Source organism: Lepisosteus platostomus, chromosome 16 (genome assembly GCF_059453375.1).
Source record: "Lepisosteus platostomus isolate fLepPlt1 chromosome 16, fLepPlt1.hap1, whole genome shotgun sequence".
NCBI lineage: Eukaryota > Metazoa > Chordata > Actinopteri > Semionotiformes > Lepisosteidae > Lepisosteus > Lepisosteus platostomus.
In genome coordinates this window covers 19,434,804-19,461,399 of record NC_142626.1, presented here as the reverse complement: position 1 = coordinate 19,461,399, position 26,596 = coordinate 19,434,804, and the positions used below count along the sequence as shown (strand labels likewise).

The 26,596-nt window shown below is 39.9% G+C and overlaps 1 protein-coding gene across 3 annotated transcripts; it reads left to right on the top strand.

The window, feature by feature from the left end:
- LOC148646984 (L-amino-acid oxidase-like) lies at nt 1–21,602 on the top strand. Of its 3 annotated transcripts, XM_088609489.1 has the most exons (8): nt 1–153; nt 576–614; nt 7,989–8,203; nt 9,643–9,755; nt 10,331–10,532; nt 12,763–12,837; nt 13,492–13,628; nt 20,190–21,602. In XM_088609489.1, the coding sequence occupies exons 2-8, from the start codon at nt 578–580 to the stop codon at nt 20,983–20,985; spliced, it is 1,575 nt and encodes a 524-aa protein (XP_088465615.1). In that variant the 5' UTR covers nt 1–153; nt 576–577; the 3' UTR covers nt 20,986–21,602. The 3 variants fall into 3 exon arrangements, with proteins under 3 accessions (XP_088465615.1, XP_088465617.1, XP_088465616.1); XM_088609491.1 differs by lacking the exon at nt 7,989–8,203 and having other exon boundaries at nt 10,375–10,532; XM_088609490.1 differs by lacking the exon at nt 7,989–8,203.
- The last annotated feature ends 4,994 nt before the right edge of the window (nt 21,603–26,596 follow it).

Here is a 26,596-nt window from a genome sequence, read left to right as displayed (position 1 = left end):
AAAAGAGCACTGTAACTGCTGAGAAGCTCTGTTGACTGCATGTTGTCAGAGAGGCACACCCAGTGATAAATCCAAATTATCTTTCGACTGCCTTTTTAACTGGTTATTTCTGCTCATCAAAAGGGATCTTTTCATTCTCCTGAGCCTTCACACGTATGTTGTAATTGTGTTCTTATTTTTTATATCTTGTTCAGAAAAATAATTATTACAGCTATTTGTAAGCTCATATTTGTAAATTGAATCTCACACAATCTATGTGGTTGTAGCTGTTTGGTTGTCTGGCTGTTGTATTAGAATTATTATTTAGAACTAATGTATTTTAAAATAGACATAATAGACATAAGACTAATTGCCCCTCTCTTGTATAAACAATCACTTGAACTGACTGGATTTGCAGGGAGATATAACAGGGGCAAAATTTTTGAGTAATTCAGCTAACTGGGGCATGTCCAGCTGTGAACAGCAAGGCTGTCTAGTGGTCATCTTCACACCAGCAACCCCAGCAACTTGGACCCTTCTACAACTATCAGGTCTGGCTGGTACCTCTGTCTAATTAAGTTTGTTTTTCTTTATAGAAATGAAAATGCGGTCTGGGACTGTGGTATCATGTACAAGTAACTATGATCATTTGATTCTCTCTCTGCATTAAATCATATGCAATACTGGAAAGGTTTCAGCTCATCTGTGTTTTATGTTAAAACTAAGTGTTTATTAGCAAATAAAAAAGATGTATAAACTTATGTAAAACTGAATAAATCCCAAATCAAATGTGTAAATTTTAACCTTTGATTTTAATTTTATTTTTTTTATTCATGAGCTTCATCCTATTAATATAATTATATTGATTATATTAATATAATTAATTATTTTTGCAAAAGAGTTATTGCCCAGTTAGTGAGGCAGTTTTGGTGAAATTGTCATAAGAAACCAGTCCCTTATTTAATCCTCACAAACAGTTCATCCAGGGCCAATGACTCCTCTCAAGCAGAGCGCTAGGTTACAGTATACAGGTGAGGGTTTAAGCAAGGAGCTGCATCAGTCTGAGGGATGCAGAGGGACAAGAAGAGGTTAATTCCATGCTGCAAAATAGAAAAAGAAACTGCTTTTGCTTTTATTGAAGAATTTTATACTTGAATTTTCTCAAATAATTCTTATTTTAATTATGCATATATGTTCTCAGGTAGAATGGTGACACAGTGGTTGGCATTACTGCCTTGTAACACTGGAGACCTGGGTTCAATTCCTAGGGGGATATGGGTGGAGTTTGTACAGATGCAGCCATTCAAAACAAGCGGGGTATGCTGTGGTATAACACGGTGGGCGTGTCGCAGTATACTGCATCATACCATATGCAAATTAGATTATGTTAATAGTATCCGGAATCACCTTGTAAAACCGCCAGGTGGAGCTAATAAAGGTTAACCTCTCCTGTACAGCATTTGAGCTGTCAGCAGAAAACGTCGGTTTCAAATCCCGATCACTGCTGAGGGACAATCTTTATTCAATTAAGAATTTAAGTTGTATACTCTTTAGACTTTTAAATTTAAACAGTGTATTACAGCATGTTAATCAATAAACATTAAAAAGGTGGTATATTTTATAAAAGCAAGATTGTTCTGTTGGACAAAAGTACACAACCTACCACCTTTATCATAAATATTTTAATTATGTAGGAATATTTTATGCATCAAAGTCTTTACCGAAGATATTACTAATAGTATTAATAATGAATGACCTTGGACAAGCTGTAAGCTCAAAGTATTACCCTGGTCCACATTCTTTGTAACCGTCTTTGTAAACGAAAAGAGCTTATTTTTTCATTGACAAAAAGTAACACCACAGCATTTAGTTGATCCGATCACGCATTCGTTTCCAATCATACTAAGGTGATTCTTGAGAATCTCCGATTCACCATGCCTTTCACATGCTCATAAACGATATTAATTTAGGAACATAAACATATTACTGTATGTAAACTGTACTGTATATTGCCTGTCTTGGTAGTTTAAAGAAAAAATACACACCAGTATTCCATTTCTCCCTAAACATTTTAAGCATCAAAGTCTTACATGTTGTTATTTGGGAAACGTTTTTACGTGCTCCTTCTGACCATATTAGGATTATATACTTTGTGAAAAGTGATAGTCTTTTAACCTTTTCTGTGAATTCGCTTGTTATCTAACAAATGTATACTTTAAGAATTTGATTAACAGGGAATATAATATGGAATTGCGTATCTAAACAAATTAATAACGATATAATTATATTAATGTACTGTCTGGCGGAATAAACTGAAGAGGTTAGTTAATGCGACAAGGAATTATTAAGAATTATCACCTCTTTTTACACTTGAGAAGAAATGAGAACATTCCACTCAGTGGGCGGTGCATTGTTATCTCAATCACCTGCTAATTCGTTTTACACCACTGGACGACAGGAGAATGTGACTGTACTGTATCTGTACAGAATGTGTGTTTCAATCAATACAGTAATTGATTAAAATCGCAATTGCGTGTTTAATTAAATGCCTTTTTTGATTCACAATCTGAAAATGAAAACCGCGGTAAAGTCACCTTGAATTTAAAAAAACGATTTTGGCACGCATGTAGCATTTTCACAAAACCTCCTAGAGTTGTGAGAACACTTGCTTTGAGTATAAAGTACATTGTGAATGTTTTCACAGCCTTCACTTTGTCGTTTTTATGCCATTTTTTTGTCCGTATCTTCGCAAGGGAATCAGTGTGACTTTTAATACTAATTAAATGACCGTGGGCACTTTTCACCCCCTCTACATTCTCAGAGTAGAACAGACTAACTTTCTAATGAAAGACGGTCCACCCTCCCACGGACAGGAAAAGTGCCCACAGGCACTTAAACTTAATATGGTCAGTAACAGTAAACAGTAACATGGTCAGAATGAGCACGTACAAAGGTTTCCGAAATAACCACATGTAAGACTCTGATGCTTAAAATGTTTAGGGAGAAAGTGGAATACTGGTATGTATTTTTTCTTTAAACTACCAATACCAGCCATATACAGTCTGTAACGTAGGGATTTCTATATGTCTTTATTTAGTGGTTACATTAGTGACAAAGGCTAAAGTTTTAGCTTCAGTAACGCGTACGCCGTATGGCATACATGTTTGTTTTGGGTTTTGCTTGTTCACATATCTCCCCTTTTTATAAAACAACATGGTTGAAAACTGTTCCAGAGCCACTGTTGTTTCATCAGTGAAAAGTACATCATGAAATGCCTCTCCCTGTTCAATCAACTGGAAAAAAGAAAAGGAGCATAAAGTGTCTGATGGTCATAAACGATATTCATTTAGGAACAGCATCAGAGATATGTTTTTAACTGCACTGCATTGGAGAGAATACCATAGTGTGTTTTTTTACACCCTGGCGGAAACTGGCTTCCATAAGAATCAGTATGGCTCAGAGATTAAATATAACTTCACTCGCACCAAACAAATGTATATTTCTAAATATCACAGCATGATCGAATTTAAGTCATTTTAATAACAATGAATAGTCACCTATGCGTTACAATAGAAACATTTATATTGATTTAAATCGCGTTTAAATCGCCTTTATTTAAAACCCATAAATAAAGCTGATACTGTTTAGACTTTTAATTATTTAAAACTGTATTACAGCAGCACAATGCACAATGCAACGTAAATCGCTATCTTTGTCTTCTGCGTAATAATGTTCACCTCTCTGTCCAGCAAATTAACAATAGTAACAATAATGAACTTTATTGTATACGGCGCCTTTAAAGGTGGCTCCTCAAAGCGCTTTACAGGTTAAAAACAATAACAACAATACTGTTAGGCTGGGCAAACTGGTTTTTTTTTAAGAAATACAAAATGAGATATAATGATGTGTTCCGGCTTAGACATTAACGAAGAGCATAACACGTGGGCGGCGTAGCGGTCGGCTCTGGCTTTCCCATCTACTGTATACACTGCAAGTACAACTCTGCAGGAGTGCTGGCTGTGACGAATTAAACCGGTTTTACAGGTATTTTCAAAGAAGAAGGGGGCGTGATTTCCAGCGAAAGACACCTTCCCCCCTCAAAAACCCAGTAAGTACAGTACTTACTAGTTAAGAAAGCTAGGCTCCTCTAATGTGTTAATGCGTTGGTGTAACAGTCCGGGGCGAAAGGAACCCTTCTTTCATTGGAAGACAATGAACATATTCTAGCCCTAAATGAATTCATAGCAAACATGGTTTACATAAAAGACATTTTTCCAAGAAAGTTTAGCCTTTGTCACTAATGAAACCACTAAATAAATACATAAATATACAAATCTTAAGATTTTTAAAATACATGTTTTTGCTCAAATTTATTTAAAAATAAAAACGATTACAAACGCCAGCGGAGAGAGAGAACAGGGGAGGGATGTTGGTTTTGCATAAGGGGTGGGGCTATGGAAATGAGGTTTATTTGGAAATGTGGAGTTACACGTTTTGGCAGTTTGTGAATTATCATTCACAATTATCATTGAGGTGGATTTTGTTTATAATAAAGAGGATAAACTGGGATGGGAGGAGGGTTTGGTTTTGCATAAGGGGCGGGATTATGATAATTGGAGGAATTTGAGAGAGTTTAATGGTTTGATATATTTGATTTTGTATTGTGGTTGTTATCTATGTTTTTGGTTGGTATTATGTTTATATGGTTGTTTTTGTTGGTTGGTCGTTATTATGGTTATTAATAATATGATCTGTAGTTGAAATCTGAGCCTAAATAAAAAGAAAAAGCATTTTCAGAGAGCAATTACGCTGCGTTAGATAGATACTTTATTGATCCCGTGAGGGAAATTGCAGTGCAACAGCAGCTTAACACAGACAACACAGCCACAATGTAACGAATGATACAATAATAATAGTACAATACATACAAAACAATCAGTACAGTGAGGGGTGCACTAAAAGAGTTACTCACAGTCCAGACACACAAAGAACAAACTAGAACAGAACAGTACACAGAAAAATCGTTTCACACATATGAATATAAATATAGATGTAAATATAGATATAGATATAAATTTAGATGTAAATGTATTGCACAGGTCCCTGGCATATATTGCACAAAAAACGGCTGTAGATGGGAAAGGAAAAAGAAAGAGAACAGACGTAGCAGTAGATGTGTAGATGCGTTCAGTGTTTATGTAGAATAAGTGATTAGGTTTATGAGCAATCTAATTACTTATCTTTTAAAACGCTATATAAAATAAAGTTTATTATTAATTTGCTGGACAGAGTGGTGAACATTATTATGCATAAGACAAAGATAACGATTTACGTTAAAAGACATTTAATTAAACACGGGTTTGTGATTTAAATGGGAATGGAAGTGACGGGAACTCTTAATCTAAATAAAAATAAAATAAATAAAACAGGTTTCGATAGTTAATAACCACTTTTTATGCACGAAACAAGGGTGATTTTTCTTCCTCCTGATCAGTTTAGAAATCTGTGTATGCTGTAAGGTTTTTACTTCTTAATTAAACTTTTAAAATACACGTTTCGAATAGAAAGAAATTCTCTTCCTGGTACAGTATGTATAGCAAACCAGCACGTCTTTTTTCTTCAATCAGAGGGGTGTCAGATGGTGTCAGCCAATCACCATTCTGAAGCCCTACCATAATCTCTAGTATAGGGAGACCCCAGAATTCTGTCCGATAGTTTATGTAGATAGATGATAGATACTTTTATTGATCCCGTGAGGGAAATAAACTAAATCATTTTCATTTTAGGAAATTATTAAACGCTCGGTTAAAAGCAAAGGAGATTGTCTGTTATTGTGGACATAAAACCAAGAGTTCGCTGGCATTATATCCTAGAAGACACAGACCGGCGCCAGACCAGGAGAATGCCCGCAGCGTAAAAGAAAATGCCTGATGAACTAGGGATTGGACAGTTTCCAAGTGCTTGTACAATCGATGGAAATGTTCAAATAAATGTGCAAAAGAAATAAACAAAATAATCATTTATTTCTTTATCATATTGGCTAGCTAATGTCCTCTCTTTGCTAGTTAGTGGCTGTGTTTCTGCGTTGGGTAGCAACGGGTGACTGTTCTCAGGCTGAAGATGTAAACAGCTTAATTTTCGTGTTAAATATTTTTTTTTAATTAAAATTCATTCTATACAGCAATCGCATATTTGGGTACCGTTTCATAAAACTTTCATGCTTAAAATGTTTAGGGAAAAATGGAAGACTGGTGTGTATTTTTTCTTTAAACTACCAAGACCAGCCATACACAGTACAGTTTACGTACATACAGTAATGTTTATGTTCCTAAATTAATATCGTTTATGACCTTCAGATGCGTTATGCTCCTCTTCTTTTTATGCTCAGCTACTAAAATTTCCCTTTAGTGGTAAAATTCCATATAAATATTCAAAACTAAGTGGATTAAAATGTGCACAGTAAAGAGATTAAATGATTAAATCTTTTCACTACCAACCAATGCACCACGAGTGCCCTTGTCGGTCAATTTGGCCAGCCAATCACAACTGCGGTGCCCTGCGGCGGCTTGTGGGTAGTTTACCATACCGCGGGTTTGAATGGCTGCATCTGTATGTTCTCCACATGTTCATGTGGATTTCTCCCCATAGCCCAGATATGTACTTGTAGGTTAGTTGGGCTCCAGTTACCCTGTGGCCCTATTAGAATAGGTTAGAAAACGTATAGATGTATAGATTGCAATCTTTCTGATTGCAATAAAGTGGATGTAGGCATACTCCAGTGGTTTTATTGAAGGATTATTCCAGGAGCTGGGAGGAGCTGTTCAATCAGCCAAAAATGCCAATCAGCTGCTGAGTGTCTTTAGATTATTCTGCTTCTCCATGATACATCCACTCATGTCATAAAGAAACCAGCCCCACTCAGCACTGAAAGACATTTTCAACATTGTATTGTTCTTGCTTAGAACAACATGACATACTGTAATAGCAGTTCTGGGCATGATTACATAGTAAATAGATCTTTTGGCGCAAAACATTCCAGTTTACTTACAAACTACAATGCACTGGAACTCTGCTATACTGAAAATAAAAATAAAAAAAAAACTAAATTAACTTAAAGTTTGTGTTTTTGCTGCCTTCATCATCCCAACAGTTAACTGTAAGGCTCACAAGACAATGTCTGTGTTTTCATTGATTTGATCTGTATTGATTACTGAAAGTAAAATTTCAAACAAAAGCTCACAAAGGAAACTTGTTTCATTCACATGTATTTAGCTTTTAAGCGAATGCTGAAATGTTCCACTGCCTACGAAACTTTATTACATCTGTGTCACTTGGCCTTGTGGATTAAAATATTTTCTTTGTCAAACTCTTAGAAACAAGACCATTTGTGTAAGAATAGCAAATGTGTTCAAGACACTTTTATTAATTTTTAACCCGAGATTAAAAAATCATGAGGAATATTTACACTTTTTACTTCTTATACTTCAGCTGTAAATGAATTGTTGAAGAATATTCTCTCTCCCCCCACCCCCTCGATCTGCTGGTGCAGAATGAACACTGTGTGTCTCCCGAGTGGGGTTGCACTTCACTGATCCATTGTGTTGAAAGGGGGCATATAAATGCAACAAAATTACCATTCTGTTGAACATATTATACATCAGAAGTGGGGATCAATAGAAAACTTTATGTTGTCTATTAGTGTGTAAAGCATTTCTCAGCCTGCTGTGTGATCAAATGCTATCATTTGGAATAGACAATAACTTCTTAGATCGATGACTAACAACTGTTTTCAGATTAAGTAAACATTTTGAACAATTAAATTATGATCTGATGATGACACATACACATACAATTTGGAACCCTGGTATCAGTGCATGCATCCAACGCAATTGCAGAAAATGCAGCTTATAAGCATTTTGCTTGTCCTGAAGGGTGTGTAGTTTCTTCTCCTTCTTAGCACCCAGTTTGCCTAAACAAGATTGAGTGTGATTTTGCTCTTTTTTCCTAAGCCTTCCTGCTGGGCTGCTTTCTGGCAATCTCATCGCAGGCACAAGAAGACAGACAAGTCATTGATCAGTGCTTCCGCAATAAGGATTACGAGTACCTGCTGAACATCGCTACGAATGGCCTCAAAAACAAAGGCAAACCGAAGAGCTTTGTGATTGTTGGAGCAGGAATCTCCGGATTAATCGCTGCGAAACTCCTGGAGGATGCTAGACACAATGTATGATATTTCAGTACTGTCTCAGGAAGCAGGAGACTCACCCTCAGCTCCTGGAGGCCTGACATCTTCTGTTTTTAGTCCAAACTCGTTGTTTTCATAATAAGGCATTAAAAGGCTGGTCTTGTAATTCTTAAGGTCTTGCAATTTTGATTAATGAAAATTCTCACTTCCTCAAAGTAAACTGTAAACTACAGCAGCACCTGAAGTATTGCAGTTTTTCAGGATCATACTTATGCCGTCAATCATGTAGACAAGCTGTGTAACTGAGACCTCAGGAGGTACAAACAGCAGACCCTAGACCTCCATGAACTGATACTGTTGTGTGGGCGATGGTCACAATTAATAAAACATGTCGGTCTTTCAGGTACATTATTCTAGTACTTGATCTGGTTTTGGTTTAGTACTTCTGCTTCCACTCAAGTGCTTGACAATCCTGTTGGCAAAGTTGGGTGACTTCACAATTCACAAATTATAATTTGTGGGTGCTGTCTTCTTAGTAATACACTTCAAAAGCACCCCCCTTGAAAAGAGCACATTTAGAAATTCTAGTTTTCAGCCATTACTTAAAATATTTTTTATGTGCAGTCAAATTTCTTCATTCTGTTTGGGAATTGGTGTGCCAGGAAGGCACAAGCAGAAAGTATATTTCTTTCCAGCAGCAAAACCAAAATGCCCTTTAGGATTACATGCATGGAAGGTGGAGCTCACTCTCAACTGGCCACTTCTAACTGATTTCCAGAGCTGGAGTCCAGTCCACAGCACTCAAGTACAGAAAACATTCAGGAACGAATACCTGTTTGGGATTGTCAATACCACACAGATGTAAAATCAACCACAGAATGGTGTTTCAGTAAACATACAATAACATTTTTTGGACAGGACACAAACTTCATTTGGGTTACCAGTCTACGACACCTTCAGATCTCTAAAAAATAGGCCTCATTGGCCTTCCAGTCAGGGATCTGGGATAAGAAGTGGCTCCTGTTGATTTTTAATAGCAGTAATATTCTAGTCAATCAGATTGCAGTATCCCGGCAGGAAACTGTCATTGCAGCAGGTCAGCAGTAATTAGGATAACAGTTTCAGCTGGCCTGCCTCTAAAGGTCATTCAGGCCTCTATTATATATAAATGTGGTGAATTATTGGACAAATTACATAATTAGCGAGGAGCTGAGAGTCACAATCTCATGTGGGATTCATTTGGTTTGGTATGTAAAAGAATAGTCTATACTTGTTGGCGTTTGGTTGTTTAGAGTAGGACCGTAAGTGGGGTGAATACTTTTATAGTCGCTTTATATAGTAAATAACTTCTCTGCACAACATTTTGTTTCCGGTGGGATTGTTTTCATTGTTCATGCCTCATCAGTCAACAGCTGAGAGGTAGGCCTGTCACAGTTCCGTTCTCTCCTCTGTATCAATAATGTTTTATTTTCCTACAGGTCAGTGTCTTGGAAGCCAGTGACAGAGTTGGGGGGCGAATTCACACGTACAGGAATGAGAGCAGGGGCTGGCACGCAGAGCTGGGTGCAATGAGAATTCCCTCGACTCATGAGTGAGTTTCCTTGAAGTGCTTGCTTCATGCTTTGATAAGGCCAAAAACAGTTGAAGCAGCACTGTATTTAGCATTTGTTACAGAATAAATTGGTAGAATGAGATAATTAAATTATTGCTGCTGCTGAGAAATTGTCCAGCCAATAAGCAAAGAGGTGTGCATTCAAATTGTCCTGCCAGGGTTATCATCCATCCATTTAATAACCACTTCATCCAATTTGGGGTTGTGGGGGAGCCAGAGTTCATCAAAGCAAGCAACAGGGTCAAGATGGGGTGCACCCTGGACAGGATACCAGTCCATTAGAAGACACACACTCACACCAGGGCTACTTTTCCCAGAAGCCAATCAACCTCCCAGCATGTCGTTGGACTGTGGGAGGAAGCCAGAGCACCCAGAGGAAACCAACACAAACATGGGGAAATACCATAAATCTTCATGCAGATAGCTCTGCAGGGGCAAATTTAAACACAGGTTCCCATGCTGTGAGGCAGCAGTGATAACCCCACAACTCCAACAAAGCAGTTAGAAAATAGATGGATGGATGTTCTGTAATCTAACTCAAGTGATATTTTCAGGTTAGTCCTTCTCTACATTACTCACTATGGACTCAATCTGTCAGAATTCATCCAAGAGGATAACAACACCTGGTACTTTATAAATGGGAAACGCATCAAGACGTCCGAGGTTATGAAGAATCCTGACATTCTGGGCTACCCAGTGGAGGAATCTGAAAAGGGAAAATCTGCTGCACAGTTGTACTCTGAAGCCGTAAAAAAGGTAGTATATTCACACAGTGGTTTACTGTTAATTTATAATAAAGATGACATTAGTGTGAAAACATGGCCAATTTTGAAAAAGAAAGGGGAGATGTCAGATGGATGCCCAATTCTGCAATATAATTGGGGGTTTGACTCTTGTGCTCACAATCAAGAGGTTCATGCCTAATGGGGTGACTGGGTACCCATCTAGAAAACAGGTCGTAAGAGTTTTAAATGTGAACTCAGTAAGGTGGTCTGGTGGGTAACTAGACACTCAACACCAACTCCTTGAGTCCAATTTGGTCTGTAGTGGTTACACAGTGAGCCATGAGTTTCCCAAACAGGAACTGATTGACTCCCCCTAGCTGAGACCACACGATATGGTTGGTCTTACAGAACCTCATGTGCAACAAGAATATCAGCCCTCCTTTGGAGAACTGAAATGGATCTGTTCTTGTTACAGTTCCAGCATCCCGCCACCAGAGGGCACTTCAAACTATAGTGCCTACTTCATCTGTGCAGCAGAGGCACAGATCAAGTAGACGAGAGTAACCAATCCCTGCTTGGCCAGTGTCCCTACATCACCATGTCTCCCTTCCCCAGACCTATTTAAACCCTGCTCTTTGTTTAAGATGTGCTTAGTATTGGTTTCAACACTTTGAGCTCCAGATTTAACCCTTGCCGAATTCTCCCTGGACTCCTTGCCTGTCTTCTGGATTTTGGCCTGTTTCCTGACCTTGGTTTTTGGATTGTGTCTCTGCCACTTGATACTGTATTTGTCTTCTGACTTTGGACTTTCACTCGCCTCTTGACCCTGGACTTGGGGTCCCCTAATTTACTGGTTTTGGATTTTTTGTGATCTTTAAACCCTCAAAGGGTTCTTTACTTGATGTCTGAGCTGTGGACCAGCCTAACAGAATTATTATTAATAGTACTGCCAAAAAGCAGTGTCTTCTGACCTGAAGCTCAAGCCTTGTCACAAACAGACTCCACAACAGGAGAACAATAAGAAGCTTGTATCAATGTCAATGACCACAAGTGTAAGCTCAACATCATTGTTTGACCATTGCAGTCTCTAATGGCACATGGTTGCAATGAGCTGAGGAGAGCAGATCTCCAGTGCAGCTTTGACTGTCTGGAAGACTGGTCAGATGTCCCTCAGGATGAGTTTAAGATCCTATTAAAAAGCTACAGAATACACCTCCTAGCCCAGCTTGTAATTCCAGCTAATCGGGGGTGTGAATAAATTTGGAGGCTTCTAGTGTCTTACAGATATATCTGACATTTTTACCAGTAGCGACACTTTAATAAGTCTTACAGTTGTTACACCTGTGCTGGGTGATGTTTCACAGCTTAATGGTACAATGGGGCATTCCCAAGAGCTCTTGCCCGTCTGCTGGCCACGTGAGAATGAGCTCAGGCTGTATCTCTGTCCTTCCTCAAACTATCAATTAGGTAGCCAATCAAGTAATCAAGCACCTGATTGATCTGCCTGCACTGCTTTGCAACACCTGTGGTGTAACATCAGGAAAGGGAGAAACAGTTGATGGGGAAAAATGAAATTGCTTTACTTTGGCAACTCATTTGATTACATTACAGATATAAAATGTCATAAAATATTATTTCTCCTTTAGAACAGGAGTGTTTAGAGGTGGGAGAGAGCTTCTAAGCATTTACAAGTCACAGCTACTGTATATTCTAAAAAACTGATCAACTCTGATCTGATCTACCTCTAAAGTAGAACAGATATATTTCAGTTTCAGTGACAGTAGGTCCTCCACCTTTCTGAAATGTGCCATTGGGGGATTAACACTCATGCACTTGACCAGTGTTCATTTGAAAAAATATATATATATATTATTGGTTCTTTCTGTGCAAATGGTGGTGATGACTCATACAGACCCAGGAAATCTTTCATCCCCTCTGCAATTTCATTCTCAGACAAAGTAAAATCAATCTTATCTCCTGAAACACTGCTGGAATTAATTCATTATTGGTGGTGTTTGTTTGTTTTTGTGGCATTGTTGTATTGGACTCTGCTGTAAAATTGATCTCCCCCCAGGGGATGGTAAAGCTTGAATTGAGTGTATGAGCGGAATGGCAGCACCGTTCTGCTGTATATTCAGTTTGAAACATCCTGCTTTAACCTATGAAACTCTAGGTCTCTCTGCTTCTACCTTTTGTTGAAGTGCAAGCGATTGATCTCTGAAATCTTCATGATTTTTTCATGGCCTTTGATGATCTTCTAGGTCATTGACGAAATCAAGGAAAATCCATTGCTGTGCCATTGCAACCTCAAGAAATATGATGTCTATTCTGTAAAGGTAAAGTTGGCTTTCAGTTCCAATAGTGATTGTTTCTAGCTAATGATTAATTACCGTTCCATTTTATAGAAAAGATTCTGTTGATTATCTAATTAAAATTATGATAGTTATGTTTGTGCATTTTGAACATAAAAGCATTAAGGTACAATATAGATACACCTAAAACTTCAATTTACAAATTGATCAAAGGCTATATACAGTAAGTCACTTTAATGTTTGGTTACAGATTCAGATTAGTGTCTCTGTCTTTCCCTCGATCTATCAATCAGGCAGCCAATCAAGTAATCAAGTACCTGATTATCTACCTGCACTGCTTTGTAGCACCTGTGTTGTAACATCAGGACAATGAGAAAAAGTGGATGAGGAAAAATTAAATTGCTTTACTTAGGCAACTTCAATGATACTGTATAATAAAAGCCAAAGCCAACAACTGGCATCTTTTGCTGACATCAAAGTCTGGAACAGCTTTTACCTAACACAACACATCTAATTATCTACAATTAATGGAAATAGACAAAAATAAATAAAAATATGTGATTTTTGCCTATGTTGTTATCTGTCACAAGTTTACAAGAGTTTGCAAGTCCTTAGCTTTTAAAACTGTATTTCCAGTCAAAATGAGTTTTTTGATTTGCTTTGTTTTTGTCTCAAAAGGATTACCTCAAGAGAGAAAGTAACCTAAGCAGATATGCAATCCAGATGATTGGAGATGTTTTAAACACACAGTCCCTATTGTACACGGCCTTCAGCGAAAACCTAAGAGATGAGATTGACATCAATTATTACGTCAAGTGAGATTTTCAGATTATGGCATTTTCTTTTGTAGGACACTGACAATGATCACAGTAAATTAACTACATATTTAGTGAAGCAATCCTACCTCATGCACAGTTCTGTATGTATCGGTGTTTATGATACATACAGTGTTGGGGAAAGATACTTTTAAATTGTAAATCATTTGAATTACATGTGATTAAGGGATTACTTGTCTAAAAAAAGTGTGATGCCCTGACGAGTTCCAGTGCACCAGCACCAAATTCCATTCCACATTCCACACGTGGAAGGAGCTCGTCAGGACCATCTCAAATGAGATCAGGCTGGGCTTATCAACCTCAGTAAGGAGCCTCAGTCACTATTGAAATCCCAGCAAGCAATCCTCAGGGCTCAGACATTGAGTTGCATGAGCGCAAGTACAGTAGCTGCTCTTTTCCCAGGATTTGTTTTCCCGGGGGCTCCTCCTCCCAGGACTCTTCTCATTCTGATCCTTATCACTCCATTAATTATTCACTAAACCCATAAAAGTTGCGTAACAGAATGTCTGAGCCACAGCGGTTAAAAAACAACAGGATCCAGGACCATGGAAACAGTACAACGCCTCCGCAACCTCCTCCAGGATGTCCTACCGGCTGCACCTCTGCCTCCTCTATGGACTCCATACCCCCTGACTCTGTCTCTGTGCCCTTTCAAAACCCACCCAGTTTCCAGCTCCAGGTTAGTGGCCATCCCAGTTCCTGGCTCCAGACCCGTGGCAGCCTCAGTTCCAGATTTCAGATTCACCTTGGATCACCGGTCAGAGGACTAAGGGACAAACCACGGTCTTCCATGAACTCTGATTGCTACATCCCACTCCTTTCTCTGGAGACCCAGATCAGTGCAGAGATTCCTTATGCAGTGCGAGATGGTCATGTCTTTGCAACCCTCCCCTTTCCCTACTGACGGCACACAAGTGGGGTACCTCTTCTCCCTCCTCTCCGGAAAAGCCCTGGCATGGGCATCTGCACTTTGGTACACTGGGGATCCCATTTGTTCTAATTATTCAGAGTTTACCCGAACATTCCTCCAGGATTTTCAGCCCCCAGGGAATACTTAGAGAGTTGAACAACAGCTTCTACAACTTACCCAGGGGAGACAATCGGTTAGGGATGACACTATTCAATTCAGGACATTGGCGTTGGAGATGAGGTGGAATGAGGCGGCTTTGTGTTCATTCTTTTATCATGGCCTCGCAGAAAGGATCAATGATGAACTAGTACATAACGAACTCCCGGATTAATTAGAAGAAATTATAGCACTTACAAAGAACCAATGCAACTTGGGTGCACCCGTAAGAACGAAGACATTGAGACGGCCTATGTATGTACTGCAGAAAAAAGGGGCACTGAAAAAAGACCTGCCCTGGGCGCCCAGGAAACAAATTGGCTCAGGAGCCCTTACTGAGTGGAGCATTCCAGTCTCCTTACCCTGGTGGAAAATTGCTCTTGCCAGCCTCTCTGTCATAGAACTCCAAGGTGAGACACCTTTTCCTGTTTATCGATTCCTGGGTGGCCAGTAACTTTATTGATGAAGATATAGTTTGCAAATTACAGATTCCCCTGATGTCCTGTACGCCTCCAGTCAAGATTCACTCACTTGATGGTTCTCCTATCGGATCCGAGAGGATTACTTAACAAACTATCCTTCTCATCCTTAACATAGGTGCTCTATATCAAGAGACAATTTCAGTACTATGCATTCAAGCCTCACAACCGTCATTCATTTTGGGGTTTCCATGGTTACAACAGCATAACCCCCATATTGATTGGGCTACACAAGAATTGATTGCGTGGGGTGACAACTGCAAATTACACTGCATGCCTTGGGTTAAGTTACTGTCCACCACGGACATTAGACCGGATAGACTCCCCGATGAATACTGAGAGTTTATGCACGTATTCAGTAAACAGAAGGCTCTTACAGAACTTCCTCCACACAGACCGTATGACTGTGCCATTGACCTGATACTTGTGAAACTGCCACCCAGAGGCCAGTTATATTCTCTCTCTCCATTGGAGACTAAGGCCATGGAGGAATATATCACCAAAAATTTAGCTTTGGGGTTCTTAAGACACTTGACCTCTCCTGCTGGTGCTGGGTTTTTCTTTGTGGAGAAAAATGATGAGGGGTTACGCCCCTGTATTGACTACCGAGAGCTCAACAAAATAACCCAGAAAAACTAGTACCCCTTACCCCTCATCCCGGCATTACTGGAGAAGGCAGCTAAATCCATTATATTTACTAAGATTGACCTCAGGGGGACGTATAATCTCATTCTCATTAGAGAAGGAGATGAATGGAAAACAGCCATCAATACAGAGAGTGGGTATTATGAGTACCTTGTAATGCCATTCGGACTGTACAACGCTCTGGCGGTTTTCTGGCACATATTACCTAGATAAGTTCCTAGTTATATACTTGGACGATATCCTGGTGTTCTCTCTGAATTATCATGAACATGTCAAACACATTTGAATGGTATTGCAAAGGTTAAGACTAAACCATGTCTGTGAAATTAAAGAAATGCGAATTTCATCACTCAGAAATCGCCTTCATGGGGTACATCTTATCAAATTCCAGGTTGAAGATGGATCGTCCAAAGGATACTGCCATCCAGGACTGGCCTAACCAACCTAAAGCAAATATAAAGCTTCATAGGTTTTGCAAATTTCTACAGAACCTTTATTAAGACCTTTAGTTCAGTGATAGCGCCCCTTACTGCCCTCACTAAAAAGGAATCCAACCAGGGCAAGTGGTATGCACAAGCTCAGGAGGCCTTTAGTACTCTAAAGAAGAAATTCACATCTGCTCCTATCCTTCTGGAGCACATTCCAGAACAACCCACTACAGTCTTCCTGGCGGACAAGGTGATCGGAGTGACCCTGTTAGATGTAGAGAAGGCAATCTCTGAGGCACTGCGAGACACCACATCCCCTCCAGAAACTCCGTCGGGTAAGCAATATGTGCCTCCACAGGCCAGGGCAGAGGTTATTCAATGGGGGAACTCATCTCGGATGGCTTGGCACCCCCGAATGAATCGGATGGTGGAACTCCTACAGTGCAAGTTCTGGTGGCCATCCCTCCTAGCTGACATAGAGGTCTACATCTCCAATTGCACTCCCTGTTAAAGGTTAAAAGACTCCAGGAGGGTGCCCGCTGGACTTCTACAAGTGCTCCTGACACCAGAATGACCCTGGGAGTCCATATCCATGGACTTCATCACCGTCCTCCTGAGATCCTAGGGACAAACTGTCATCTTAACTTTTCTCCAAAGCAGCCCACTTCATTCCGCTGCCCCACAGCCACGCAGATGGCGAATATTTTCATCAAGGTGGTCTTCCCCAGAAACATCGTCTCTGACAGAGGACACCATTTTGTCTCCAAATTCTGTAGGATACTGGAAATAAAGACTGACTTGTCCTCCAAGTACCACCAGCTAACGAACGGGTAGACGGAGCGGGTTAATCAAGACCTGGAGACTTACCATGTGCCATGTCTCCTCTTTTCACGACGGTTGGGTGACACACCTCCCTTGGGCTGAGATATCCCGAAATGTCCTAGTGAACTCAGCCACAAGCGTGTCACCCTTCAAATGCCAATATGGGTTCCAACCCCTTCTTCTCCAGGTCTCTTCCCACAGCTCCAGGATTCCGGCTGCAGACCAGGCCAGATTTAGAGGGTGTGTGGAGACTGGTGCGGGCAAATCTAAAGAGGGCAGCACAACGGCAAGAGACTCCCACTAACCGACATCGGAGAGACCACCCTCCACTCCAAGTTGGGAAGCGAGTATGGCTCTCCACAAAATACCTCCGCCTATAGTTGCCCTCCAAGAAACTGGCTCCTTGCTACATTGGACCCTTCAAAGTGAGTGAACAAATTAATGTCGTCTCCTACTGTCTCACCCTTTCCTAGATCCCTCAGTAGGAAAATTTCGACAGCATTCTACATTTCAATACTAAAACCCACACCAACACATCTAGCACCTGAGGAATCATCCGCTCCCTGTCTGGAGGATTAGGAAGAACCTCGCCCCCAGTGGATTGTCGACTCCAGATGGGTACAAAACATTCTCCAGTTCCTGGCACATTGGAGGGGGCATGGAGACGAAGACAGGTCCTGGATCCCAGCAAGAGAATTGGCAGCACCATGTCTCATAAGAACCTTCCATACGAGGTTCTCTAGAAAGCCTGGTCCAGCACCTGGAGGTCACCCCTTTGCGGGGGAGCACTGTGATGCCTTGACGAGCTCCAGTGCACCAGCACCAAATTCCATTCCACATTCCACACGTGGAAGGAGCTTGTCAGGACCATCTCAAATGAGATCAGGCCAGGCTTATCAACCTCATTAGGAAGCCTCAATCACTACTGAAGCCCTGAGGAATCAATCCTCTGGGCTCAGACATTGAGTTGCAGGAGCGTGAGTAGCTGCTCTTTTCCCAAAGTTTTTCCCAGGGGTTTTCCAGGGTTTTTTTCCCCTGGACTCGTCCCATTCTGATTTCTTTTATCACTCCATTAATTATTCAATAAACCCATAAAAACTTCACTGCTGAACCAACTCCAGCAAGTATTAATTCGCCATGCCCTATTTTCCATTCAGAGGTGCAGCGTAGCTGAATGTCTGAAAATTACTTTCAGTAGTATTTTGAATATTATTGAAATAATACTATTAATAATATATTAATATATAATACATTCATACTATATTACTACTTTATTATAGTATTTTTCAACAATATTTAATGATTTTAGTTCAGCACTTAGTATGATCCAGTCTAAACATACTATTAGAAAGACTAATGAGTTTGAATGTTAATGGGAGGTTTCTAAAATGGATTTTAAAAAGTATTTTCTAATATATCGCCTGCAGTAGGTTCTTATGAACAATACATTGTAGGGACAAGGCCTATCATTTAACTTAGATTTAAGTGTTATTAAAGATTTCTAATAATCTTTGAGTGCCTTGACAAAGCATTCCTGATGCACAGTGCTGTTGCTAAAGAGGTTCTTCTGTTCAGATACCTTGTAAAGCTGTATCAGGCTGAACAAAATGATGGTGTATAGTGCTCATGGGCTCCAGCATGTCTCCAGGTTGGTTTGTTCCCAGAACCACAGGTTCACTATCCATCACCCAAAGGAACATTCCACCAATAAGTGATAAGTTGGATGGATACAAGAACCAAAACTAATAGCCAGTTTTGCTTTACATTTAATATTTCTTTGAAAAGAATTGGTTGACCCCAGAAACAGCTTAAAGAGCTGTATTATATTGTGGTTCAAAAAGAATTCCACCATTGATGGTCCCTCCCTCTTCATTCCCATTTCCAACTGCTTCCTTCAGGGAAGTGGTTTACAATGCCTGTGGCCAAGAAAAAAATGTCTACAAATGTCTGCCCTGTGCAGTTGGTATTTAAAATGCAGCAAAGTAAAGGATTGTGTGTAATGGTAGTGTAATATTTGTCAAGTGGTTCACATTGGTATAATGGCTTTGGCATGTGATTTGCATGCTGGAGATCAGGGGTTAGAACCCAACTCCTGGCATGAGTTTTCCCGGGGTGGTGTGGTGGCTCTGTGGCTGGAAGGTTGCTGCTTCATATCCCGTGGCTGGCAGAGGAATCTTACACTGCTGGACCCCTGAGCAAGGCCCTTAACCCTAACTGCTCCAGGGACACCATATAAATGGCTGACCCTGCGCTCTGACCCCAAGCTTCTCTTCCTGTCTGTGTGTCTCATGGAGAGCAAGCTGTGGTATGTGAAAAGACAAATTCCTAATACGAGAAATGAATATGGCCAATAAAGTGATCTTATCTTATATGGGCAGAGAGAGAGAGATCTGTGCGTATACATGCACATGTTGCAAACCTTTGCATGGTGATGCCAAAGACATATTTTCACCCTTTTTGGATTAAGTTATATCTGAAATATCTCATCTTAAATCTAAAAAGTATCTATACAAACTGCAAAAGACCCTATGAGAAAGCTTGCAAATGAAAGGAGGCCAATCAGTCTATCAATCCCATCTGTTAGGTTAGCAGTTTATTGATCCCAGAACCTTATCCATCAGTTTCTTGAAAGAAGCCATATTATTGGCTTCAACAACATGGCTGAGTACAGAAGCTTATTCCACATTACCACCAACCTTTGTGTAAAGAAGTAACTCCTTCACAGATCTGTGGAGTTGGTCGAATAACTTATTAAAATTGTCCCACACCCTCAATTTATTGTTCATTTTTTTAAAGTAGTCCCTTGAACAAGTAGCCTCAAACATACTATTATATATACAGTATGGTCCCTGATGGAGAATAAATGAGGGATAATTTATGCAGTTTAAAATTTCAATTAGAACTTGTGACTGATCACTAAAACAAAGGGAAATGTGACCAAGACGTGTTACAATTGACAACATATTATAATCTTAAAATAAGGTTATTCTAATACAGAGTCCATACTAATATTTAAGGTGTTTTGTATGTTAAAAGCATTGGAAAATGATAAGGGACAAAAAATAACAAAAATGATTTTGTCTTTGTATTGTTTCCCCAGATTTTTCAAAATAGATGGAGGCACAGATCTGCTGCCCCAGGCTGTGAGGAAAGACCTTCAGAAGAGTAGAGTATTTCTGAATTCAAGAGTTTTGGAAATAAATCAGACCAGCGGGGGCATCCAGGTTGTGTACAAAGACAGAACAGACAACTCGGTCAAAACGATGGCAGCGGACTACCTCCTGTTCACCGGCACGGCCAAGGCAACTCTGAATGTTAGATTTAACCCCCCTCTCCCCCTGCGCAAAAGAGAAGCCCTGCGGAACGTCCACTATGACAGCTCGACTAAAATCTTCCTGGTCTTCAAGGAGCGGTTTTGGGAGAAAGAAGGGATCCGTGGGGGCAAGTCCATCACGGATCAACCGTCGCGCTTTATTTACTACGTGAGCGAAGCGTTCAAGAGTGGGGTTGGGGTGGTGCTGGCGTCCTATACCTGGTCGGATGACTCCCAGTTTTTCCTGGGGATGAGCGACGAGGCCTGCCAGGAGGTGGCACTGAACGACCTGGCGGCCATCCACGGAGAAGGAATCCGGGATCTGTATGAAGGAGGGGTGGTGAAGAAGTGGAGCCTGGATGAGTACAGCCTGGGTGCCTTTGCGCTCTTCACGCCCTTCCAGCTGATGGATTATCACCTGGATCTGTTCAAGCCCTTTCAGAGAGTCTACTTTGCCGGGGAGCACACTGCCCTCCCCCATGCGTGGATCGAGACGTCCATCAAGTCTACACTAAGAGCAGCCATGAGTATGAACTACAAAGCCTCTGCCAAAGCCGTTCCACCTGTAAAGACAGAGCTTTAAAAAATCCAGGTAAAATATGGAAATGCTCCTTTTCTCTAAAATAAAATGTTTTTTTTTCAAATGTGCTTCAAGTGACTGCCTTGGGTCATTACACTGGTTTGTGCTTGCTGTTATTTTCTTCAATATTATAGTGTAATTTGTTTCATACCATATATCCTGTATTATTATACTAGATATGTTCTTGGAGATTTGCAGAGCTCACAGAGAGGAACCGAAGACATGCTCTTTCTAGGCAATTTAAGTTACAAATTTTACTCAGTTATAGAGATTCAATTAACTATGTATCATTTTTTTTAAATATGATTGTATCTTGTAAGATTGTACCATAATATCACTTTATTTTAATGTCAGGACAACCACAGAGCATGCAATACTAGCAGATTCACGGTGCTTTATGGGATAAGACCTAGTCAGTTTTGGAACGTTGTGTTTGGAAAATATTGAAAAATCATTAAAGGAACAAAAACCAACTGGTGCTTCAGTTTGGATGTCTCGCTCTCAAACGTTTTTCAAGTTTGGAACAAGGCCAGTCAGCTCTAGAGATATAAAATTGTATTGGCTTAGAAAGAGTGTACATTAACAAAACAACAACAAAATAAATAAATGCTTCAAAACAGGTTTTGCTTCTTGTTTTGCTTGTTCTTTCTGCAATGGTTCTCGGGCCAAAAGCACTGCACATTATTCACAGTGAAAACAAAGAACACAGGAGAGGTATCAATGACTGATTGAAAATTTAAAATCCCAAAACGGTCTGTTTACCAAATATGCTTCATCACAATCAAAGCAATAGGAGTGGAAAGGACTGAGCACAGGGGAAGTGTATGTGCATGGAACAAGATGTCACAGCTGCGATGTTGAAGGTGATACTATTCAAGAAGAGGCTGGATGAGCATCTCAGACCATCAAAAATCACCAATTAATTTGGTTGTCACTTTTAAGACAACCAATTGATCCAGTCAAGCATTCTACTGGAGCAGTCTGGATGACTAGTTGGGATTTCATCCCACAGCCTTCTAATCAGCTCATTGAAACCAAGAAAGCAAGAGGGGCCCAGTAGCCTCATCATTTGTAATCTTTCTTAATTGATGATTTTTCAGGCGAAAACCCAATTTATAGGGAGGAAGTTTCAATACATTTATTTTCATAGAAACTAAAATCACTTTGGTGCCACCAGAGGGCACTCTCACCCAAAGTCTCTCCCTGAAGTCAGAGATGCCCTGTTCAGTGTCTCTCTCCAGCCCCACACACAAAGTGCTGGAATTGAGGAGGGACTTAATCACCTGTGTCGCTGAACATTAAGAAGAAGTCAACTGAAATCTTATAATGGCAACTGTCATTTTGAGCTTTAATCCTTTAGTTCTGCTGTGCCTGGACACACAATGCCAAGTACTGCTATACTCAGACTCTCCATTCCAGTTGTATTGGACCCTCCTCATCTCTGCTCAGGGTTTAATTTAATACTTGACTGAATGTTGACATTTTTTCTTAAACATTAAACTCTGATATATCATATAGCTTATAGTATATTATTTAAACAAGCTTTACAGAAAAGTTTAAAATGTGTAAAATAAATTAATGCATTCTAGTTATTAAAGTCCTGTGTTTTGTCTTGTTTTCAGTGTCCAGTGGACAGGTTAGTGTGACTCCTGCAGTATATGTTTATAACTCTTATCACTACCTACACTGGTACCAACAGAAAGCTGGAGAAGCTCCTAAACTCCTGATCTATTATGCAACTATCCGTCAGACTGGAATTCCAGAGTGTTTCAGTGGCAGTGGATCTGGGGCTGACTTCACTCTGACCATCATAGGAGTCCAGGCTGAAGATGCAGGAGATTATTACGGTCAGAGTTACCACAGTGGTGGTGTGTTCACACAATGTTACAGCTGTACAAAAACCTCCCTCAGCAGGACTGCACAGCGACTGCACTGCTGCAGCTGGGCCTCCTGCAGGTGCTGAGGGTGAAGGCAAAGACTCAGCTGCAAAGGAGACAAAGGAGCTCAGCTGCACTCAGACAGTGAGCTTCAATGAAAAGATTAAAAATATATCACATGAACTCATCACTGTCAATACTGATGAAATACAAGCTACTGTAGCTGGCCACAGCCTGGTCATAGAAATTGGACACAGACAGACCTGACAGTCCAGAGTTACAGGAGGCCAGGCTGAAGATGCAGGAGATTATTACTGTTAGAAGGATAGAAGCCTGCCTCTCACACAGTGATAAACGTCTGTACAAAAACCTCCCTCAGCTCTACAGGAGCTGCTCTGGATCATCAAAAGGAACCACAGAGGACTGAGACTGAGAACAGCTGCAGAGCTGCTACAACACCGAATAGAGCTGGGTTTGTACAGTACATCATTTATAAATGCAGTGTAATAAACACACAGAAAGAATGTGTAGATGTATTTTAGTATTAAGCTTAATAGGCTATGAAACTGAAAATTACAAATAAAACAATGTTTATTAACATTATAGCTAATAAATGTCCTCAGATAAAATCTTTCAATAACTGGGCATAATTAGGAATTTATTTTTATTTTGTGATATTTATTGTATATGCAAAATGCAAGCAAATCAGCTCTATTTCTAAAGACAGATCACAGAAGCTACTGTGAGACACTGGGGATCTGGATGTTTTTCATTCAGATGTTAGTCAAACAGAACTACAAAAACATAGACTGCAGTTATAAATATTGACCACAAGAAGGAGAGAGAACAGGTCATTGCACTGCACTAACATTGCATCGCTGCTGTAACAGCACCTAAAATATTTTAGTTTGAAACATCCTAATATTTTAATCATTTAAAATATGTTACAAATAAAATCTCATGAAGGATTAATTGTAATACATTTTGACATGCTTATACAAGAGAGGTACTCTTAAAAAAATGAAAGTTCAACAATTAGCTGTAAGTTAATGTCTTGAAAACAGTCCACGCTAAATGAAAGGACACGTGATGTCTCTGGGTTATTCACATTGAAGGGTGAGGTCTGTTCCCCACAAAACCTCTTCTAATCTGCACATTTCTAATCTTCACTGTCCTCATGCATTCCTTATGGAATCACTGCTTCCTGGGGACACTGGGACTGTTACAGTAGTCTTACTGCAAAGGACCAGATAACTACATGTATAATGTATAAAAGCAAAGGTTTCACACACAGCCTGAAGAAGAAAAAGCATTTTCTGGCTAACACATTGAACCATCCCTGATTTACACCAGGACAGGCAGAGTGAAGAGGAGTGACCAGCCTCTAAGCAATAAGTTGGTTATAAATCTTGTTTTTGTGTATATAATTTCAGTTTTTACTGCGTGAAACAGACCAAAGCAATTACCTTCATGGTAAAAATCACTGGGACTTTTATCATTTAATGCCACCAGAGAACAGCAAGACAGTAATAATACAGAACATCTTGTGGAAAATTACCAGACCAACATATTATTATATTATAATTACATTACTTTAATTCCTTCTGTGGTAGATTTCAACTACTGAATACAATCAGAATATTCTAAGGTGCCTTATGGTGAGCTTTTGTATAAACTCAATGTGAAGAAAACAGCTGTTTCAAAGTAATCACTGACTATGTTGTATGACAACATTATATCCAAATTAGACTTATTCTGTATGAGTTGGAGAGGTATACCAAAACATTAATTTTATGTTATATTAATATATAATTGATTTATAATTTGCATTGTAGTCATACAAGTCATATGCAGTATTTTACCAACAGAATTACCAGGCTTATGGTAATCACCTTGTGGTCCTTTATAAATGTTCCTAAAGTAAGGAGTTGCAATTAACACACCTCATTTCAGTTCAGTGGTAACTCATTCCTCCCTTAGAGCCAGAGCCAAACCACACTGATGCAGATTTAAAATACTCTGACAGGTGATTAGATGTAATATTGTGCAAAATACACATAGCATGTACAAATACAGATACCAGATGCATATATAATCATAAATGCTGTGTGAGAGTAAACTTAGTGGGTTTAGGAACATGATTATCTACCTGTCCAAAGATTTATTGGATCAACTCCAGAGACCAGCTCACTATCAGTTCTCTGTATCACCTGAGCACTCATTCACCTCAATATAACAATGTTAACTTAATAAAGTGTCCATTTCAAAGTTACACCAATAACTAGTCTTCCTACTTTTGACAGGCTGGTGAAATCCTTTCTGATATAAAAAAAAACAATTAAAACACAAGCCATACTCCTTACTGGAGTCCTACAGCAACTACATTTTAAACACAATTTTTTCTTTAACAATTTTAGTTTACATCATTGTTATTTACCAAATACAAACTGGTAAGGTTCCTAAAGGCCTTGGGCCCACATTTAAACCAAACTCAAATGCTATTTGCCAGTCGTGCACATCATCCAGTCACACATGTGACACGTGATCATTTCTGGCTGAGGACTAATCAGACTTGTTTGTAAGGTTGAGGTCAACAGTTTGCCACAGTTTACAGACCACCCAAACCCAGTGGAGTCTTCTTAGGTGAGTTTGGTGATTTTCTCTCATTCTTATCCCTTAAATTTAAAAGGATCCTTATTCTAGGGGACTTTAATATACACATTGATTCAACCTCTTCCAGTCTGGCTAAAGACTTCCTTTCTCTTTTGGGATGCTTTGACCTTGCTCAGTTTGTTTGTACCCCTACACATAACAAAGGACACACCTTAGATCTAATTATTGCAAATGACTCCTTTGTCTCCCACTGCTCCCCCCTTGATCTAGGCCTCTCTGACCACTTAGCCATTCTCTTCAATCTGGAATTACCTGTTTCTAACACTCCCCCCTCACGCTCTGTAAATTTCCGCAACTGGCGATCAATTGATCACCCAAGGTTTGCAAATTCTGTTCTGTCCTCCTTATCCTGTTTCTCTTCCTCTGACCCTCTAGACGACAAAATAAAGTTACTTGACAATGCTCTTTTATCTACCCTCGACACCTTTGCTCCTTTAAAAACTCGAACCATCTCCTTCTCTCGCCCTGCCCCCTGGTACAATGACCATCTGCGTTTCATGAAGGCAGCCTCTCGCAAACTTGAGCGTAGGTGGCGTCTTTCCGGCCTAAATGTACATTATCAGGCCTGGAGAGATTACTTATCTGATTATAAGGTTACTATAGAGTCTGCTAGATCCACCTACTTCTCTCACATCATTGAAAATCACCAAAACAATCCCAGACATCTTTTCTCCACCATCAACAGACTGCTCAAGCCAAACTGCCCCACCACATTACCTGCCTCATCACAACTTTGCAACACATTCTTAGATTTCTTTAGTTCTAAGATTGACAACATCCGGCATCACATTCTCTCCACTACGGATATAATTTCCACACCTCCTCCCTCCTCATCCAACTTCTCTGGTTCCCGTCTCTCCAGCTTCTCTCTTCTTGACTCAGCATCCCTAAACAAACTAGTTACGCGCATGAAACCCACCACATCTATTTTAGATCCCATTCCCACCACTTTATTCCAGTCCTGTTTCTCTTCTCTCTGTCCCATTGTCCTCAATATAATACATGAATCCTTGAGCACCGGCATTGTACCAACGGTCCTCAAAACTGCTGCTATTACCCCAGTG